This window comes from Piliocolobus tephrosceles, chromosome 19 (assembly GCF_002776525.5).
Source record: "Piliocolobus tephrosceles isolate RC106 chromosome 19, ASM277652v3, whole genome shotgun sequence".
Classification (NCBI taxonomy): domain Eukaryota; kingdom Metazoa; phylum Chordata; class Mammalia; order Primates; family Cercopithecidae; genus Piliocolobus; species Piliocolobus tephrosceles.
In genome coordinates, this window is record NC_045452.1 from 20444680 (window position 1) to 20466513 (window position 21834).

Sequence of the window (21834 nt, forward strand, 5' to 3'; positions counted from 1 at the left end):
GCACAGACTTGAGTGCCAGACTGCTTGGATTCAAATCCAGCTCTTCCACGTATTGGCTGTGTGACTTTGAGTAAAGTTACTGAACCTCTCTGTGCTCCATTTCTTCACACAACACATGGAGATGGTCATGGTCCCCGCCTCAAGGACTGTTGTGGAGGTTTGATGAGTGGTTCCTATTACGTGCTTGGAACACTGCCAGGCATTCAGGAAACACTTGCAGGAGTATACTAGTTACTGATTGTTTATTCATTCACACTCCTCCCTCCTTTCAAAAAGAATTTCATGTCAGCTCTTCAAAAAAATATTTAATGAGCACCTACAGGTGCTCAGGATGATGCCGTAGACTCCCTGCCCTCCAGGTGTTCACAGATAAAGAGACGTTTACAGCAGTGTGATAGGAATCCTGGGACAAGGCATCCCAGGGGGATGTGGAGCCCAGAGAGGGCATCTCATCTGCGCTTCAGGTCTCGGGACAGTGTTACAAGTAAAAATAACTGGATGGCCAAACGCAGTGGTTCACGCCTGTAATCGCAACACTTTGGGAGGCCGAGGCGGGGGGATCATCTGAGGTCAGGAGTTCGAGACCAGTCTGGCCAACGTGGTGAAACCCTGTCTGTACTAAAAATACAAAACTTAGCCAGGTGTGGTGATGCACATCTATAATCCCAGGCCCTTGAGAGGCTGAGGCAGGAGAATCTCTTGAACCTGGGAGGCGGAGGTTGCAGTGAGCCAAGATCGCACCACTCCACTCCTGCCTGGGCGATAGAGTGAGAGTCTGTCTCAAAACAAAACAAAACAAAAACTGGATGATGCAGCCATAAAAAAAAAATGATATCGTGACCTTTGCAGCAACATGGATGGAGCTGGAGGCACTATCCTAAGTGATCTAACTCAGAAACAGAAAACCAAATACTGCATGTTCTTACTTACAAGTGGGAGCTAAACACTGGGTATGCATAGACATAAAGATGGAAACAATAGACACGGGGGACTCTCAAAACGGGGAGGATGATGAGGATGAGGGCTGAAAAATAACTTGTCAGTACAATGTTTGCTATTTGGGAAATGGGTTCACCAGAAGCCCAATCCTCACCCGTGTGCAATATACTCATGTCACTCACATGCACTTGTGCCCTCTGAGTCAAAATAAAACACGATTTAAGAAAATAACTGCATGATGAAGGGAGAGCTGAGAGCTCCTCAGAGAGGGGGAAAGCATGTGCCCAGGCTGTGGAAGCACTTGACCCATGTGGGGTGCTCCAAGGGCTTTCTGTGCAGAGGAAGCAACGGGGGCAGGTGGTGAAGAAGCAGGCAGGAGCCAGGCTACGAGACGCCTGGTGCCAGGACTGGGAGTGGTTCTGAAACTGGACCGGGGGTTGAAAAGGCACTGGTGCTGAGACATTTTCAACAGGGTAGAACACTGTGACACTGGTGTTCTAGAAAGATCCCTGGTGGCAGTGTACAAGATGCATTGGAGGGGATTAGAACTGCAAGGCAGACAGCAAGCTGGGCAGAAGGCACAGTAACCCAGACAGGAAGGTGTGGGGCCTGAACTTGACGTTGGCCAGTGGGAAGGGGAAGAGACACAGGAAAGACAGTAGTTACATCTTCCTAAGAGTGCACAGAGGTAGAGATGAGGGTAAGAGAGGAGACTGGCTGATGCCCAGGTGGAAAGCTGTGTTTTCAACAAGATGGGGAGTCCTGGAGGAAAAGCAGAACGCATGGGTATGAGAGCCTGAGGGCTGCTGAGGCCAGAGGCAGAGGGATGGAGGGATATGGGAGTCTGGAGTACAGTGAAGGCCCTGGAGGAAGTGACACAATTCTGAAGCAGTGATTGGTCTCATATGGGAATATGATTGCTATGGTCTGAATGTGTCCCCCAAAGTTCACATATTAGAAACTTAATCCCCAGTGCAACAGTGTTGGAAGTAGGGGACTAAGAAGAGGTGACTGGGTTAGAGGGCTCCACCCTCATGAATGGATTAATGTGGTTATCTGGAGGTGGGTCGGTTATAAAAGCAATTTCAGTCCTTTCGCCCTCTCTCTCTAGCCTCTCTCCCTTCCATCTTCTACCACGGGATAACATAGCACGAAGGCCCTCACCAGATGTGGCCCCTTGATCTTGAACCTCCAGAACTGAAAGAAATAAATCTCTGTTCTTTATAAATTACCAGCCTCGGATATTCTGTGATAGCAGCACAAAGAGAGTAACACAATGACCCAGGTCCACCTGACCCCTAGGGTTTGTGCAGAGGGAGAAGACAGAGAGCAGAGGGAGGGGTCCCAAAGAACATGGGCGGTAAAGGAGCCTGGGAGACCAAGATAGTGCTGTTTGCATAGAGGGAGAATGACCCACCAAAACCAAAGGGGAAAGAATTTCAGAATGTAGGGAGTTGTCCTCTGGGTCAGTTCTATAGAGGTTATCTAATAACAGCAGAAACACAATCTTTAGATTCGATAAGGTGAAAGCTAATGATTGACTCAGGACACTTTCAGCAGTGGGTGAGGGTGGGAACCCAGGTTGCAGCCGGATGAAGAGAGTGGAGATGAGAACACGAAGCCAGCATGTGTGGACAGCTCTTCCAAGAAGTCCCAGGCAAGGCCTGGTACAGAGCTGAGACAGCACTCCCAGATAGGGCAAGATGGGAAGGGCTTTTGTCTCTGTGGAGCTCAGGGTTGGTGGCAGCCCCCAGACTCTAAAGCAGAGGCAAAGTTGACTGCCAGGAGTGAGGGGAGGTAACAGAGGAGAGGATTTGAGGAGGTGAGTGAAAGTTTGACAAGGCCCCTAAGCAGGGTGGAAGAAGGTCCTTTCAAAGACGGGGCACAAATTTGCTTTGAGTTTCCTGGGAGCCAAAGAAAAGCAAGAAACAGTATCAGCTGTAAGGCTGAAAGCATTCTGGGAGTTGCAGTTTTATTTGTAGTAAGTCTGAAGGAAAAGATTCCCCATAGGACCTCAAAAATGGGGCATTAAATAACATAGCAGTCTCTGTCCTTGGGGGCTACCAACCCCACAAATGAACTGAGAACACTCAGGCTGTGCCCAGGCGGTCTGTCAAGGCAAACTGTGCAGGAACAGCGGGTCCAAGAAGCATAACTCCAGGTGCTTCTTACAGACAACTTGAAAACAGAAGACGTAAAAGGAGGAAAACAACTATAATCTTACAATCTTTTTTTATTTGTTTGAGATGGAGTCTCGATATATCCCCAGACTGGAGCGCAGTGGTGCCATCCATCTTGGCTCAATGCAACCTCCGCCTCTAGGGTTCAAGCAATTCTCCTGCTTCAGCCTCCCAAGTAGCTGGGATTACAGGCGCGTGCCCCCATGCCCGGCTAATTTTTGTATTTTTGGTAGAGACAGGGTTTCACCATGTTGGCCAGGATGGTCTCGATCTCCTGATCTTGTGATCCAACCACCTCAGCCTCCCAAAGTGCTGGGATTACAGGTGTGAGCTACCGTGCCCGGCCTATAATCTTATAACCTTATAACTCAGAGACCAGTGGTAATATCTATGTATTTCATCTAAAATTTTCCCATGTGTGCACTTACATAGATTGAATTGTTGGCCAGGCGTGGTGGCTCACACCTGTAATCCCAGCACTTTGGGAGGCTGAGGCAGGTGGACCACTTGAGGTCAGGAGTTCAAGACCAGCCTGGTCAACATGGGGAAACCCTGTCTCTACTAAAAATATGAAAAATTAGCCAGGCATGGTGGTTGTATATCTGTAGTCCCAGCTACTCAGGAGGCTGAGACAGGAGAATTGCTAGAACCCAGGAGGGGGAGGTTGCAGTGAGCTAAGACTGTGCAGCAGCACTCCAGCCTGAGCTACAGAGCAAGACTCTGTCTCAAAAAAAAAAAAAAAGATTGGCAGGGCACGGTGGCTCATGCCTGTCATCCCAGCACTTTGGGAGGCCAAGACAGGGGGATCATGAGGTCAGGAGATTGAGACCATCCTGCCTAACACGGTGAAACCCTGTCTCTACTGAAAAGTACAAAAAATTAGCCAGGCACAGTGGCGGACGCCTGTAGTTCCAGCTACTCGGGAGGCTGAAGCAGGAGAATGGCGTGAACCCGGGAGGCAGAGCTTGCAGTGAGCCGAGATGGCGCCACTGCACTCCAGCCTGGGCGACAGAGGAAGACTCCGTCTCAAAAAAAAAAAAAAAAGGATTTAATTGTAGAGAGTTTTACATACTGATACTTTCATTCAACATCACAGCATGGCATGTTAAAATACACTCTTCATAAACATCCATTTTTTTTTTTTTTTTGAGGCGGAGTCTCGCTCTGTCGCCCGGACTGGGGTGCAGTGGCCGGATCTCAGCTCACTGCAAGCTCTGCCTCCCGGGTTTATGCCATTCTCCTGCCTCAGCCTCCGGAGTAGCTGGGACTACAGGCGCCCGCCACCTCGCCCGGCTAGTTTTTGTATTTTTAGTAGAGACGGGGTTTCACCGTGTTAGCCAGGATGGTCTCGATCTCCTGACCTCGTGATCCGCCCGTCTCGGCCTCCCAAAGTGCTGGGATTACAGGCTTGAGCCACCGCGCCCGGCATAAACATCCATTTTTATCATCACATTTTATCATGGCTACATGGTCCATGATATAGATGGCAAAGATGACCATGCTGTTCCTCTATTATTGACCATTAAACTGTTTCTAATAACACTAATCATACAAACTACCATTTTCTTAGAATTGATGACTTCTACCACTGTGCTAGACACCTTTCTATGCATTATCTTATTTATTTCACAATAACACCTCAAGGTAGAGACTGTTTTTATTCCCATTTTACAGGAGAAGAAATTAGAGATCAGAGAGGCACTTAACCACCCAGATGTACTGCTTTCCACTTCCTTGCTATTGTAATGAACACGGTGGTGAGCATCTTTGTACTCTGTCCTGTAGGGAACCTGATGCTCTGAGCACCTGTCCCTCCTACTGCCTCTCCCCTGAGGAAAGCAGGAGCAAAGGGAATCAGGTACCCGACACCTGAGCTGCCACTGCCAGGCCCAGAGACCAGCGCCCCTTCCATTGACTGACTGCAGGCCATGCCAGTAAACAGCACTGTCATTCTGGGCAGTGACTGGCCCAAACAGATCATCTCTCTTACGAAGTCAGAATGCAAGAAACAGATGGGACCGACATAGCCCAGAGAGAAGGCAGCAGGAAGAAGCCATAAAGAAGACAGGAGGGGGCCAGGCGCGGTGGCTCACGCCTGTAATCCCAGCACTTTGGGAGGCCGAGGCAGGCGGATCACGAGGTTTCAGGAGATAGAGACCAGTCTGGCTAACATGATGAAACCCTGTCTCTACTAAAAATACACAAATTAGCTGGGCGTGGTGGCACATGCCTGTAATCCCAGCTACTCAAGAGGCTGAGGCAGGGGAATAGCTTGAACCAGGGAGTCGGAGGTTGCAGTGAGCTGAGATCGCACCACTGCACTCCATCCAGCCTGGCGACAGGGCGAGACGCCGTCTCAAAAAAAAAAAAAAAAAAATTAGAGAGGAAGGAAGGGCATGACGAGAAGGAGAGGGAGACAGAGATAGAGAGATGGGGGTGTGGCTCAAAGCAGCAGTGAGAACTACAGGTAGAAGAGACTGAGATGCTGGGTCTCAGGAATGGTAGGGTGACTGCCTAGGAGCTCAGAGGACAATGATCAGAGCTGCTTTGGGGACAGCAGAGTTGTTTGATGATGAAGAGCCACGAGGCACAGCTGTACAGCGGCCGAGACCATTTCCTGGGCTTCTTCCCTTCTCCAAGACCTCCCTACAGTGATCCCCCATCTCCAGAGCTGCCAGTGTTTGTGTCGCCTGAGCAAACAGGTTCCTCCGGGCCTTAGAATACTTCCTTCCTTTCTTCGCAAGGAACCCAGGGTGCTCTAGTGCGCAGCTCTGCAAGGAGGCATACTCACCCCCAGGGGCTTGAGAAGAGAATATTCTAACTAACATCTACATAAGAAAGAAAAGCAATTGGCTGGGCATAGGGGCTCACACCTGTAATCCCAGCACTTTGTGAGGCCAAGGATGGGGAAGGGAAGATGGCTTGAGCCCTGGAGTTTGAGACTAACCTGGGCAACCTAGCAAGACCTTGCCTCTACAAAAAAAAATTTTTTTTTTAAAACTAACCAGTGTGGTGGTGCATGCTACTCAGGAGGTTGAGGCGGGAGGATCACTGAGTCTGGGGGTTTGAGGCTGCAGTGAGCTATGACAGTGCCACTGCATTCCAGCCTGGGTGACAGAGGGAGACCCTGTCTCCAAAAAGTAAGAAAGAAAGAAAAAGGAAGAAAGAAAGAGAGAGAGAGGAAGGAAGGAGAAAGAAAGAAAGAAAGAAAGAAAGAAAGAAAGAAAGAAAGAAAGAGAGAGAAAGGAAAGAAGGAAGGAGAAAGAAAGAAAAAAGAAAGAAAGAAAGAAAAAGAAAGGAAGGAAGGAAGGAGAAAGAAAGGAAGGAAGAAAGAGAAAGAAAGGAAGGAAGAAAGGAAGAGAAAGAAAGAAAGAGGGAGGGAAGGAAGAAGGAAACAGAAAAGAAAAGAAAAAAAAAGAGAGATTAAGCATACTAATATCCTTTGTAGTGACTGGCAACAGAATAAGTATGTAATTTATAAACAGACACATTTCAATGAGGGTTTGTGATAAAAATTGCACACCAGTAGGATATGTGATTAAAACAGTGTGAACACTGTTGCTCTGGTAGAAGGAATCTAGGTTTTGCAGTGAGGTTGGGCTGGGGTTCCTAGTTCAGCTCAGACACCTGCCAGCCTGTGGCCCTAGGTGAGTTCCTCAGTTTCTCCTGGGGTGTGAAAGGGTGACAGCTGCATTTGCCCATGGGGTGGCAAAGTCAGGGCAGGCACTGCTTTTTCCTTACCTTGCCACTAAGGCAGTCTCTCTCAGCCCGGACCACATTGCCCACCATGTCACAGAAGTTGACTCCATTCGGAAGCTTGTTTGGCTTGGAGCTGTTAAAGTTGGGATACTGGTACAACTCCGCTAGCAGATTTTTATCTGCTGTTTTCTGAAGCAAAACAGCAGAATATGAAAATGAGGTTCACATTTTGACAGTTTGAAACAATAGGCTAGCTTCCCCTCTTTATTATGAAGACAATATGACAATCTTACAGAATATTGAGAAAATGAGGGGCATTTAGGATCCTAGGACTCCTTCCAAACTCCTATCTACAGTATTTCTTTCTTTTTTTCTTTTTTTTTTTTTTTTGAGAAAAAGTTTTGCTCTTGTTGTCCAGACTGGAATGCAGTGCGTGCTCTCTGCTCGCTGCAACCTCTGCCTCCTGGTTCAAGCAATTCTCCTACCTCAGCCTCCTGAGGAGCTGGGATTACAGGCGCCTGCCACCACGCCCAGCTAATTTTTTGTATTTTTAGTAGAGACGGGGTTTCACCATGTTGGCCAGGCTGGTCTTGAACTCTTGACCTCAGGTGATCTGCCCACCTTGGCCTCCCAAAGTGCTATCTACATTATTTCTGTTTTCCCTTATAGACTTTGAGCAAATGTATACAAACACAAATATGTAACTTCAATCGCAATATGATTTATATATGATTTGTCTGGCTGACTTTGATAGCTCTAAGAAGTCAAATATGTATATATATGATTTTTATATCCCGCTTTATCTACTTTACTTTAGATTTTCATGTAGTTACGTTGTCTTCAAAATTATCATTTAAGATGATATATCAGCTGGGTGCGGTGGCTCACACTTGTAATCCTAGCACTTTGGGTGGCCAAGGTGGTCAGGAGATTGAGACCATCTTGGCCAACATGGTGAAACCCCATCTCTACTAAAAATACAAAAAAATTAGCCGGGTGTGGTGGCAGGTGCCTGTAGTCCCAGTTACTCGGGAGGCTGAGGCAGGAGAATGGCGTGAACCCGGGAGGCGGAGCTTGCAGTGAGCAGAGATAGTGCCACTGCACTCCAGCCTGGGTGACAGAGCAAGATTCCATCTCAAAAAAAAAAAAAAAAGATGATATATCATGTTAAGATGTGCTATAATTTAATTAACTACTCACTGATTACTTTCAGTTATTATTAATATCATCAATAGGTTGGAGCATGTAGTTCCCCTTCCTTTAGAGTTATTTATTTAGTGTGAATTTCTTAAAATGCTAACATTGGGTATTACTATCTTTGTGGTTAATATATACCATTGAATGATTTTTAGGATAAAATAAAACATGATGACTATAAAAAATGTAAAAATATGTAAAAGAGGAAACTACTGATACCCAAAGGCGCCCACTGAAACATCTGGATGGCCCAGATGACTTCCTAACTGGGCTCTGGCCATGGACAATGGAAGAACAGTTAATGATTGGTGGCACTGACTCTGAGTCAGATGACTGGAGTCAGGTGGCAGCTCTGCCACGTGCTGGCTGAGGCACCTTTGCAGGACACTTAGCTCAGCCACCATCAATGGATTGTATGACAGTTCCAATGCAGACTCACACCCCCGTTAGGCCTTGTGCTGTTTTGGAATTTCCTAGGCCAAAAGGTGTAAGAAGGATATGAATAACATCCTGTTTCAGATTCCCCAGCATTTAAAGGTTTGGATACTTAAGACCTAGGTGGTGTAAAGAACAAGCTAAGGGCCGGGCACGGTGGTTCATGCCTGTAATCCCAGCACTCTCGGAGGCTAAGCTGGACAGATCACCTGAGGTCAAGAGTTCGAGACCAGCCTGGCCAACATGGTGAAACCCCATCTCTACTAAAAATGCAAATTTAGCCAGGTATGGTGGTGCATGTTTGTAATCCCAGCTACTTGGGAGGCCGAGGCAGGAGAATCACTTGAACCCTGGGGGCAGAGGTTGCAGTGAGCTGAGATCGTGCCACTGCACTTCAGCCCTTCAGCCTGGGTGACAGAGAGACCCCATCTCAAAAAAGAAAAGAAAAGAAAAAAGAAAAAAAGAAGCAGCCAAGGAGGATCTGAACTGGGGGGCTGTGCAGTGGGGCCAGATCGCTGCAGGGGAGGCAGTGGGGAGAGCCTGTCTCAAGTCAGAGGACTGAGCAGGAAGTGGGGCTTGCCATCAGTGAGCTGCATGACCCTGTGACAAGTCACCTTACTGCTCCTGAATCTCAGCTTCCTGAGGTATCCACAGTAAGTCTGCAGTGGCACAACTAGCATGGGGTGTGACTCAGAACAGTCGCACAGGAGCCTGCAGTGTGGACAGCCCCTTGGAGCTGCGTGGCACTGTGGCTCTGGATTAGACCTGAACATCTCTGAGCAGAGACACCTTCTAAGTTCTAAAAATAAGCAGACACATGACTTCTGTCACACTCCCTATTCTGAGGCTGGGGTCAGCTCTGCCCTTTTGAGGGTGTTATGAGAAATTCTAGATTTAGGAACTCTGTGATTTTCCTTCATAATCACTACCCAGGCACCAAGTATTCTCCTCCCCAGGAAGAAAATATTTAATTCATACCTAGCAGAAGACAGTCAGAAACAGCCCCAGCAGTGGATCCCTTACCCTTTTAATAACAGAAGATCTGGCATGTCTGCGTTCTGAGCCTTTGCAGGAATACTGAGATTTTCTTTGTCTCTTGACTGCAGAAAAATGGAGAAAGAGATAAATGAGGAACCACAGGGTCTGTCCACAGCTGTGCAGTGCTTACAGCTGTGCTTTTTCCTTCCGCCTGAGCTGCCAGAGGACACTCCTACTACTAGTCTCATAGATCCCAACTGTGTTGCTGACTTATCTAATTAGACCACTTGATCCAGAGAAGCAGCAAGGAGGAGCAGACAGACTGTGACTTTAGGTAAGTTACTCCCCTCCCTCCAAGGCTGTTTCCTCATTTATAAAATATATTAAATGGTACCTACCTCCCAGGTGTTATAAAAATTTAACAAGGGACCGGGTGCAGTGGCTCACACCTGTAATCCCAGCACTTTGGGAGGCTGAGGTGGGCAGATTAGTTGAGGCCAGGAGTTAGAGACCAGCCTGGCCAACATGGTGAAACCCCGTCTCTACTAAAATACAAAAATTAGCTGGGCATGGTGGCGAGCCCCTGTAATCCCAGCTACTCAGGAGGCTGAGGCAGGAAAATTGCTTGAACCTGGGAGGCGGAGGGTGCAGTGAGCCAAGAATATATCACTGCATTCCAGCCTGGGTGACAGAGCGAGGCTCCATCTCAAAAAACAAAAAATAAAAAAAACCAAGGGAATGTGGATAAAAGCACCTGGTGTCACATGTAGGTGGTCTCTAAATGGTACTGTCCCTCCCTCCTTCCTTGCCCAATGTCAAAAAGTCAGGTTTAAGCCTCCTTCAGAAGATAGAAATATCGTCAACTGAAACTTGGGATTCCTACTCAGTTGCATTTTAGATACCAAAAAAAAAAAAAAACAAACCCCATGAAAACAGCATCAAGGCTAAGGGAAAGGTTTTTGCCTTTGTCTCCTGGACTGCTGCGAGTTTTCTCTCTTAAAGCCTTCTTCTCCAACTCAAATCTCTCAATTGCCTTCAAAAACCAAGAAAAAGAGGGACATTAGGGATTAATTCAAATCCTGGAGAATGGTGGGGTTAAGGACTGGGCCTTTTCTCTCGTTGGTACACAGAAGACCTGGAGAAAAGTTTGTGGCCAGTGCCTTGTCTTTCTCCAGGTGGTGGGTCCTGGTGGCCTCAATATCACTGACATCATCCTCCAGAGTGTCCCCACTGTCTCACGCTGCCCCTTCTTCTAGGAGTATGTGATTTAGAGCAGGAATTAGAAATTAAACAAGCGATTGTTTAATCTCTTTGTAAAAGAGAGATAATAATATCTAATTAATATCTAATAATATCTATCTTCCAGGGCAAGTAAGTAAGACCGCTGGGTACCGTCCAGCCCACCTGGCCACCTTCTGACTGTGGCTGCACAAGTGAGCCAGCCGCTGGCTCATCCAGTGGACAGGCCATCTGAGTCCTGATCCACAGAAGCCTGAACAATACACCTTATGAAGCTTTAAGGTGGGGTGGTTTGTAGCACAGCAATGGATCTTTGAAGCAGGTGTGATTCTGCACGCAAGGCTCCAGCAATTGCCCCAACCTTTATCCAGTCTCCAGTGATGAATTTCTTTTTTCCTTTTTTTTTTTTTTGAGACGGAGTGTCGCTCTGTTGCCCAGGCTGGAGTGCAGTGGCGTGATCTCGGCTCACTGCAAGCTCCGCCTCCCGGATTCACGCCATTCTCCTGCCTCAGCCTCCTGAGTAGCTGGGACTGCAGGCGCCCGCCACCACGTCCAGCTAATTTTTTGTATTTTTAGTAGAGACAGCGTTTCACCAGTGTTAGCCAGGATGGTCTCGATCTCCTGACCTTGTGATTCGCCCGCTTCGGCCTCCCAAAGTTGTGGGATTACAGGTGTGAGCCACTGCGCCCGGCCTCTTCCAGAGTTCTTATAACGGTCAAAAATAAAGTGTTTAATGTATTTTAAAACACTGGCAAAGAGGCTATCAGATAGGAGCTGTTCAGTAAGGGGTATCTATTATCTACTTTTGACCTCTCAAGAGAGACTTCTCTTCATCTCTGACTCCTCCCCACCCCCATCCTCCTACCCCCTAAAAAGGAAGAAAGAAAAATGAATGCCAGTGACCCAAGTTGCACTGACTGTCAACCAAGAGTCCAGCAATGAGCTTGGGTAACAAAGTTAACGAACAACTATGAGTCTGTGTTTTTGCCTGCAAGGGACTTACACTCTATTTGGAGAGCCAAATCAGCACTCATGGAACAATTAAATGCTAAACTGCAGTGATTACAAATCAAAGAAGTGAGGTCAATGTGGGCCAGAGCAGTCACAGCCAAATGTCCAGAAGAGGCAGACATGAGTGTTGGTGGCATCAGGCTCCAACTTTCCCCAGCTTGATAACTGGGAAATACCTCTCCAGGCCTCCCCCATCTTTCCCTGGCATCGGCCCTCCCTGGTCTGCATGAGTGAAAGATACTGGGCACGTGTGCAGGGGTGTGTGTATGTGTGTGCCAGGGGTTGGGGGGCAGTCACAGGCGTTAGTCTATGTATTAACATTGTTGCTCCAATTAAGTCAGCTGAAATTTAAGGCATGAGGAATGAATTGGATGGGTATGAGTCACTGTAGCAATATAGCAATGCCTCTGATCTTTACCAATGTCATTGTAGCAGACACTGTATGGCCTGGAAGGATGGATAAGATTTGCACAGAAAGAGGGGAGAAAGGATAGTTGAATGTTGAAAGAAGAGCAAGTTTTGGAGGAAAGATGATAAGACCAGCATTAGCCTGAGTTTACCTTTGAGATGACTTCAGGACCTACAAGTAGGGCCATTCTCCAGGAAGGCAACTCCCAAACCGGACCAATGACCAGCATTTTGGGGAAGTATTCAAATACACAGATTCCCCGGCCTTCACATTAGAGATGCTTATTTCCTAGATCTGCATTGGGTCCTGAATTTTTTATGCATTTATAGTGGCTCCTGAATAAAAAATTAGCTGGGCGTGGTGGCACGTGCCTATAATCTCACTACTTGGGAGGCTGAGGCAGGAGAATTGCTTGAACCCGGGAGGCGGAGGTTACTGTGGGCCGAGATCGCACCATGTACTACAGCCTGGGCAACAAGAGTGAAACACCATCTCAAAAAAAAAAAGAAAAGAGCCGGGCGCGGTGACTCACGCCTGTAATCCCAGCACTTTGGGAGGCCAAAGTGGGCGGATCACGAGGTCAGGAGATTGAGACTATCCTGGCTAACCGGTGAAACCCCGTCTCTACTAAAAATGCAAAAAATTAGCTGGGCGTGGTGGCGGCCGCCTGTAGTCCCAGCTACTTGGAAGGTTGAGACAGGAGAATGGAGGGAACCTGGGAGGCGGAGGTTACAGTGCGCCGAGATTGCGCCACTGCACTCTAGCCTGGGCGACAGAGCAAGACTCCGTCTCAAAAAGGAAAAAAAAAGAAAAATAAAAAGAAAAGAAAAGGAAAGAAAAGAAAAACCTGTGGGCGAACTCGCCTGCAGCTCACTGGATCTCTCAAAGAGTAAATCTTCATCATTGTAATCCTCTGCCTCATACCACTATGAGCAAGTGAGCTGTAAGGGGTCATCCAGTCTGAGCAGCATGGGAAACTGACCCCAAAACAATGTACCCAGCACCATCGAGGAGCAGGTCTTTAGTAGCGACCTGTTGGTTGGCAGACATTTCTTTGTGGTCCTCATTTTTAAATCTCTATCTCCATATCTTAGAGATCTTTAGATTTATGCCTCAGATTTCTTAAGTGCAGTTAAAAATAAGAAACAAATACACACTATTGCCAAAATCCAAAATAGCCAAAAAGATACTTACAGATGATTCATGCCCGTGTTCTTCCATCTTGTGGGAGCTGTGCTACACAACAGCTACTTGCTTAACATTTAGCACTCCTGCCTCTCAAAAAGATACGTGTGTATGTGTGTGGGGGGGTGTGTTTGAGAATTATTGAAGGGTTTGTATTTTTTCCCAATAAAAATGTACTAAAATTAACCTTCAGACTTCTCATTTCAGGTCCACACGTAAGGATCTCATAAGTCACCATTCCGTCCCTATAATAAGTAAAGGTGAATAAACTGAAAAATTAACAACTCTTTTTTTTTTTTTTTTTTTTTTTTTTTTGAGACGGAGTCTCGCTCTGTCACCCAGACTGGAGTGCAGTGGCCAGATCTCAGCTCACTGCAACCTCTGCCTCCCGGGTTCAGGCCATTCTTCTGCCTCAGCCTTCCGAGTAGCTGGGACTACAGGCGCCCGCCACTGCGCCCGGCTAGTTTTTTGTAATTTTTAGTAGAGATGGGGTTTCACCGTGTTAGCCAGGATGGTCTTGATCTCCTGACCTCGTGATCCGCCCGTCTCGGCCTCCCAAAGTGCTGGGATTACAGGCTTGAGCCACCGCGCCCGGCCTTAACAACTCTTATATCTATCAGAGAAGTGAGGTCACAGGGCAAACTACTGCCTGAAAACTGAAGAGACAGGCAGGTAGATACAGAGAATCACAACCGGCAGGAGGATAAACCCATGGGCAGAAACCTCCATGGGAACCAGTAGCAAAGCCAAAACTGTCATAAATGAATTCTGGAGGCTCAGTGTAGACACGCTGAGAGGTAAAAACTACAGCGATCACAAAAATGAACTCAAAATGGATCAAAATCAAATGTAAACATAAAACTATAAAACTCCAGAAGACAACAGAAGAAAACCTAGGTGACCTAGGGTTTGGTCATGACTTTTTAGATATGACACAGAAAGTACAATCCATGAAGGAATTAATAAGCTAAATTTCGTTAAAATTGCAAATTTCTGCTTTGTGAAAAGACACTGTCAAGAGAATGAAGTGACAAGTCACATACTAGGAGAAAATATCTGCAAAAAAATATTCAACAAAAGGCTGTTATCCAAAATATCCAAAATATTCAAAGAGGCTGGGCATGGTGGCTCATGCCTGTAATCCCAGCAGTTTGGAAGGCCGAGGTGGGCAGATCGCTTGAGGTCAAGAGATCGAGACCATCCTGGCCAACATGGTGAAACCCCATCTCTACTAAAAAATACAAAAATTAGCTGGGCGTGGTGGCGGGCACCTGTAGTCCCAGCTGCTCGGGAGGCTGAAGCAGGAAAATTGCTTGAACCCAGGAGGTGGAGGTTGCTGTGAACCGAGATCATGCCACTGCACTCCAGCCTGGCGATAGAATGAGACTCTGTCTCAAAAAAATAAAAAATAAAAAATAAAAGTTTATTCATTTTAAAAAAAATTAACATTGAGTGCTCAATTGTGTAAACATGTTTTCAAATAAATGGAGAGGCCCCAGGGCACTGTGACACCTTGATGATCCCCAGGGCCCACCCCTGTCAGAAGCTTCGTCTCAGCTCCAGCACAGGTAACTCACCAGGCTGTTGGCCGACGGCTCGGTACGCAGATTTATGTCAGCAATCTTTTGGTTCACCTGGTGCATACAGCCAATAAGGCACGCTGGGAGGTGAGTCTGCTAAGGAAACTCAGGGTGATGATGACACACAGAACAGGATAGGGCTTGTCTGGTGAGAAGGGCAGCCCCTGTCTACAGAGCCTCTCTCCTTAATTTTTTTTTTTGCAAACATTCACATTTTTCACGTTTCTTTCTTCCTTTTTTTTTTTTTTGAGACAGGGCCTCGCTCTGTTGCCCATGCTGGATTGCAGTGGTGCAATCATGGCTCACTGCAGCAGACCTCCTGGGCTCAATGGATCCTCCCACCTCAGCCTCCCAAGTAGCTGGGACTACTGGTGCACACTACCATGCCTCACTTATTTTTAAAATTTCCTGTAGAGATGCAGTTTCGCCATGTTTCCCAGGCTGATCTCAAACTCCTGGGCTCAAGTGATCCACCCACCTCAGCCTCCCAAAGTGCTGGGATCACAGCATGAGCCACCGCACCCAGCCCGTATTTCTTTATCTTGTTTTAAATGAGATACTTTGCAAATTATAAATGAGAGTGGACCATATTAATAGACACCTTGGAACATACAAAAAGTGAAAAAGAGCCATCCATAATGCCACCATCCTAACAACTCTGTTAGGACTTGGGAACTTTCCTTCTAGTACTTTGTACATACATATTTTTGTCTGTATTTATAATCTCAGTGTAAGCCTGTTTTACTACTCTGACTTCTCTTCCAATCGTTATTATTATTATTATTATTATTATTTGAGATGGAGTCTCACTTGCTCTGTCACCCAGGCTGGAGTGCAGTGGTGCGATATCAGCTTACTGCAACCTCCGCCTCCTGGGTTCAAGTGATTCTCCTGCCTCAGCCTCCCGAGTAGCTGGGATTACAGGCGCCCATCATCACACCTGGCTAATTTTTGTGTTTTTAGTAGAGACGGGGTTTCCCCATGTTGGCCAGGTTGGTCTCAAACTCCTGACCTCAGATGATCCGCCCGCCTCAGCCTCCCAAAGTGCTGGGATTACAGGCGGGAGCCACCACGCCCAGCCACTCTTCCATTCATTATTATGAGCATTTTCCCTTTGGCTAAAGGATCTTCATGATAAGCATTTTAAATGACATTATACTAATCCATGTAGAGGATACACCTTAATATACTTAACTGTTCCTTAGATATTAAAAATTTAAGTTATTTACACTTTTTGGCAATTATAAATAATGCTGGCTGGGCCTGAATAATTATTTTATTCAAAAATAAATAAAATAAAATAAAACAAAACAATGCTGTGTGCCAGGCTCGGTGGCTCACGCCTGTAATCTCAGCACTTTGGGAGGCTGACTGGGTGGATCACTTGAGGTCAGGAATTTGAGACCAGCCTGGCCAACATGGTGAAATCTACTCTACTCTACTAAAAATACAAAAATTAGCCAGGCGTGGTGGCACACGCCTATAGTCCCAGCTACTCGGGAGGCTGAGGCAGGAGAATTGCTTGAACCCAGGAAGTGGAGGTTGCAGTGAGCTGAGATCGTGCCACTGTACTCCAGCCTGAATGACAAAACAACAACAACAAAAAAAACAAAAAAAATAAAAAGAAAAATAAATAAATAATGCTGTGATGCACATGTGATGTCACATAGAGAGCTGTTTCCATATTTTAAAATATTTCTTTTTTTTTTTTTTTGAGACGGAGTCTCGCTCTGTCGCCCAGGCTGGAGTGCAGTGGCGCAATCTCGGCTCACTGCAAGCTCTGCCTCCCGGGTTTACGCCATTCTCCTGCCTCAGCCTCCCAAGTAGCTGGGACTACAGGTGCCCACCATCTCGCCCGGCTAGTTTTTTTTTTTTTTTTTTTTAATAGAGACGGGGTTTCACCGTGTAGGCCAGGATGGTCTCTATCTCCTGACCTCATGATCCACCCGTCTCGGCCTCCCAAAGTGCTGGGATTACAGGCTTGAGCCACCACGCCCGGCCTAAAATATTTCTTTATGAGAGATTTTCAGGTGACAGATGACTGTGTTAAAGGGTATCTCGACCTTATCACTTAAAATCTGTTCAGTTCTATGGCCCCTCTTCCTACCCTCTCAGCTTTTACATTTCTTTCTGTCTTAGCTTCTATTGATCTAGGATATATCCTTTGTAAAACCCCCATAATCCTATCATCCCTCACTGCCTTCACATAAAGCAAGGTTCACTCTTACTTCCATTACCCTCAAGTGTTCTTACAAATCGGAGGATACTTGAAAAAGGAAGACACCAAGAAGGGACATGACAAATCACAGTAGGTGAAATGGACTTGTTAGGTGTGGGATTAAGAAGAAAAAGGGGACATTAGAAAGCAGCCCTGCAAAGTGAAACCCTGAAGCAAATTCTGATGGGATGACACTTTGCCTCATCTTAAGAAGGGCTTCTGAGAGGCACGGAAGGTGATGGGGGCAGAGTGGTACATGCAGCTGGGATGGAGCATGGCTTGAAGGTAAATGAGTTCCACAGGAGGTGGAAAGACCTGGGGTTATTTCCAGCCCAAGAGGGTTATTTGCTGGACAAGCTGTAAGGTCCTCCAGAGATGGAGTTCTGTGACCCTGGAATACAACTCAGGGTCAGAAGTGAGATGAGGATGAATGAAGACAGGGCCAGGGCAAGTATAAGATGCTGGTAGAGCCTGGATGATGCCAGAAGGAGCAGATTTGGGGCCAGGGAGAAGGGCTGGCAGGTGAGAAGAGTCAAGGTCAACCTGATTAAAAAAAAAAAAAAAAAAAAGGCCGGGCACAGTGGCTCATGCCTGTAATCCCAGCACTTTGGGAGGACGAGGCGGGCGGATCACCTGAGGTCAGAAGTTCAAGACCAACCTAATCAACATGGAGAAATCCTGTCTCTTCTAAAAATACAAAATTAGCCAGGCGTGGTGGCAGGCGCCTGTAATCCCAGCTACTTGGGAGGCTGAGGCAGGAGAATCGCTTGAACCCGGGAGGTAGAGGTTGCAGTGAGCCAAGATTGTGCCACTGCACTCCAACCTGGGCGACAGAGTAAGACTCTGTCTCAAAAACAAACAAACAAACAAATAAACCCAAGCAAACAAAATATTCAAAGAACTCTTAAAAACTCAACAATAAGAAAATAACCTGATTTAAAAATGGGCTAAAGGTTGGGCGTGGTGGCTCACGCCTGTAATCCCAGCACTTTGGGAGGCTGAAGCGGGTGGATCACCTGAGGTCAGGAGGTTGAGACCAGCCTGACAAACATGGTGAAACCCCATCTCTACTAAAAATACAAAAATAAGCCAGACGTGGTGGCGGGTGCCTGTAATCTCGGGTACGCTGGGGGCTGAGGCAGAAGAATCCCTTGAACCTGGGAGGCAGAGGTTGTGGTGAGTCGAGGCTGCGCCACTGCACTCCAGCCTGGGCAACGGAGTGAGACTCCGTCTCAAAAAAAAAAAAAAGAAAAAGAAAAAGCTGGGTTTCATGCTCAGCTGTCTGAGGGTGGAGGGTTGCACCACAACTTCTTAGTTGCTATCAATAACATCTATAATTCTTTGGGAGGTCGAAGGGAAACAAAGCAACCATTTTTAAAAATTAGCTTTTAGGCCAGGCACGGTGGCTCATACCTGTAATCCCAGCACTTTGGGAGGCCAAGGAGGGCAGATCATGAGGTCAGGAGATCGAGACCATCCTGGCTAACACGGTGAAACCCTGTCTCTACTAAAAATGCAAAAAAATTAGACGGGCGTGGTGGCAGGCACCTGTAGTCCCAGCTACTAGGGAGGCTGAGGCAGGAGAATGGCATAAACTTGGGAGGCGGAGCTTGCAGTGAGCCAAGATTGTGCCATTGCACTCCAGCCTGGGAGACAGAGCGAGACTCCGTCTCAAAATAATAATAATAAAATAAAAAAATAAAATAAAATTAGCTTTTAAAATCTTCTTCCCCATTCTTTCAACAAATACTTCCAGAACTTCTTCCTTTGGGGCTCTTTCTGATTATATTAGTAAAATACACTGGAGTCAAACAATCCTTCACAGTCTCAAATTCTTTTAGAGGACAGGTAGAGTTTAAGTAACTGAAAAAAATGTATCTGGCCGGGCGTGGTAGCTCATGTCTGTAATCCCAGCACTTTGGGAGGCCGAGGCAGGTGGATCATTTGAGGTCAGGGGTTCAAGACCAGCCTGGCCAACATGGTGAAACCCCATCTCTACTAAAAATATAAAATATTAGCCAGGTGTGGTGGCAGGCACCTGTAATTCCAGCTACTCAGGAGGCTGAGGCAGGAAAACCGCTTGAACCTGGGAGGAAGAGGTTGCAGTGAGCTGAGATTGTGCCATTGCACTCCAGCCTGGGTAACAGTGTGAAACTCTATATCACAAAAAAAAACAAAAAAATAAAAAGAAGAAGAAGAAGAAGAAAGAAAAGAAAAAATGAATGTATAAGGGACAAACTAGTAAGTAATGTGCATTATAGACCTGCCTGAGCACTGATTAGATCTCTGTGGCATGATTTAAGTTAGGTGTGTTTGGTCTGATTGTAGGCGATACCACCAGAAGGATACAGGGTGGATTGTTCTCTAACTCCTTCCTCACAGTCTTCACCATTGTATTCCGTGCGACAAGCGAGACACCCAGGTGCTCATCCACTGGTATCATCGGTAGGGCGGTAAGGTTGATGACCTCCATCTTCCTGAAGTGATTCATTGTCCAATTTCTTGTAAATGGACAAACAAAAATTCTTCCACTTTTAAGAGCCTCTCATTTCCCACTCCAGTCTTGTCCTTTGTTTAATCAGCCTCCTGGAAATCATAAACGGCATAGAGGCAGCTCAGAAAACACAAGAAGAGCCCAGCCACATTCACCAGCTACGCAGGGTTGATGGCAAAGCACATGTCCCATGCCTGCACGGGAATGAAAGGGTTCCATCTCAGAAGCCCATTCTTAAATGAGGATTTCAATGTATATGAACTTGTTCTTCCAGTGTCTGATGCCTGCCTCTCCCTCTGCCTCTCCCCCATGATGAAAATTGTTCTAGTCTTAAAAATAAGGAGACTAGAATGCGGAAAAGGCCAGGGCTCCAGACTACTCCGGACCACTCAGCAAGTCAGTTCCCAAACTAGAAATGAAATCAGATCTCTTTGTTTCTCTGAGTCCCAACTCTAAAAGAGACTTGGATTAGGTGACCCCGAGGCTCTCTCCAGCTTTCCAATGCAGTAGTTCTAGGATACGGGGTCCATCTCCTCAGTACAAAGCTCCTGATCAACCTTAGGCTTTTTGCTCCCTCTCAGAAAACTGGCCCCAACCCTACTCTTCCTCCTTGGCTCTGCAACACTCTGGGGCCTGCCAGCTCTCCTGGGTCCTTGTTTGTTGGCCAGGAGCCCATTACTACAATTTGTGGGCCCTCTATGTCCAGAGTCTAGTGTGACAGGCCTCATTATAATAGAGCAAAAGACTTCGATCCAGCCCTCTAGAAGCTCATACATAATGGAAGGACAGAGACAATGTTGAGTTTAGTGGAAACATTAGCTCAAGTACCCTTTCACCATACTCTCCTTCCCTCTCCTCCGGTTCAGGCCTTTGCTCCATCCTCTTCTCCACAGACATGCATCTTACACGCCTGACCCACAGAACTTCTTCCTGGTCCCCAACCACACCATGCTCTTCCTACCTCTGCGCCTTTCTTTCCAGATGCGGTTCTCTCTGTTGGACTACGCCCAGGTGACACATCTGTGGAAACCTTCTCAAATAATTCCAAGCCTTTAGCACCATGCCTCCTCTGCAAAGCCCCAGGGTTCTGCATTCATCTATTACAGGACTCACAATAGTGAACTTGAATGATTTGCTTCTACTGCTTTCTCCATTAGGCAAATTATGGATTAACTGTGATTCCTTTTAGACTTACCACAGTTTTTTTTTTGTTGTTGTTCATTTGGTTTTTTTTTTTGAGACAGGGTCTCGCTCTGTCACCCAGACTGGAGTGCAGTGGCGCGATCTCGGTTCACTCACTGAAGCCTTGACCTCCTGGACTCAAGCCTCCCGTGTAGCTGCGACTACAGCTACCTGCCATCACACCTGCCTAATTTTTGTATTTTTAGTAGAGATGGGGTTTCACCATTTTAGCCAGGCTGGTCTCGAACTCCTGACCTCTGGTGATCCACCCACCTTGGCTTCTCAAAGGGCTGGGATTACAGGCGTGAACCACCGCTCCCAGCCACTTCTGAATATTTCATACCATTTTAGGTATTCTCTGAAACATGGTAAGTTTTTACTGCCATTACTTGGGGAGGATAAAAGGAGAGGGAAGAAACCTAGCTTCATTAAATATCTACCCTGTGGCAAATATCTACTATGCTATGTGCTGGGGGCAGATGAGTGGAAGAGTAAGAAACCTTCTGCCCTCATGGATCACACATTCTGGCAGTCAAGATTCAAATGCTTTGTTTAAAGTTAACATACTTGTGCTGGGCGCAGTGGCTCTCGGAGGCCGAGGTGGGCAAATCATGAGGTCAGGAGTTCGAGACCAGCCTGGCCAACATGGTGAAACCCCAACTCTACTAAAAATACAAAAATGAGCCGGACATGGTGGCAGGCACCCAGAATCCCAGCTGCTCGGGAGGCTGAGGCAGGAGAATCACTTGAACCCGGGAGGTGGAGGTTGCAGTGAGCCGAGACCACACCATTGCACTCCAGCCTGAAAGACAGAGCGAGAACCTGTCTCTAAATAAATAAATAAATAAAGTTAACATATTTGATGCTTTTCAGAATAGGGGATATGAAAAAAAGAAAAATAAAATAACAAAAAAGTTAATATATTTGAGCATATAAAAACAATTCTGACTTTAGCATCTGACAGACTTTTTTTTTTTTTTTTTTTTTTTTTTTTTTTTTTGAGACGGAGTCTTGCTCTGTCGCCCGGGCTGGAGTGCGGTGGCCGGATCTCTGCTCACTGCAAGCTCCGCCTCCCGGGTTTATGCCAT

The 21834-nt window shown here is 46.6% G+C and overlaps 1 protein-coding gene across 2 annotated transcripts in view; it reads right to left on the bottom strand.

Moving 5' to 3' along the window:
* Positions 1–19561, bottom strand: part of FAM227A (family with sequence similarity 227 member A) — a 71070-nt gene extending 51509 nt beyond the window's left edge. The window contains exons 1-5 of one of the 2 annotated variants that reach the window (XM_023222009.1): positions 19420–19561; positions 14850–14932; positions 10392–10461; positions 9474–9550; positions 6861–7007 (exon numbers count right to left, since the gene is read on the bottom strand). In XM_023222009.1, the coding sequence (XP_023077777.1) occupies positions 6861–7007; positions 9474–9550; positions 10392–10461; positions 14850–14932; positions 19420–19561 (519 nt within the window). Of the gene's footprint in view, positions 1–6860; positions 7008–9473; positions 9551–10351; positions 10368–10391; positions 10462–14849; positions 14933–19419 lie in introns of those variants that run through there. The other variant, XM_023222010.1, reaches the window with a different exon arrangement.
* Between the last annotated feature and the right edge of the window lie 2273 nt (positions 19562–21834).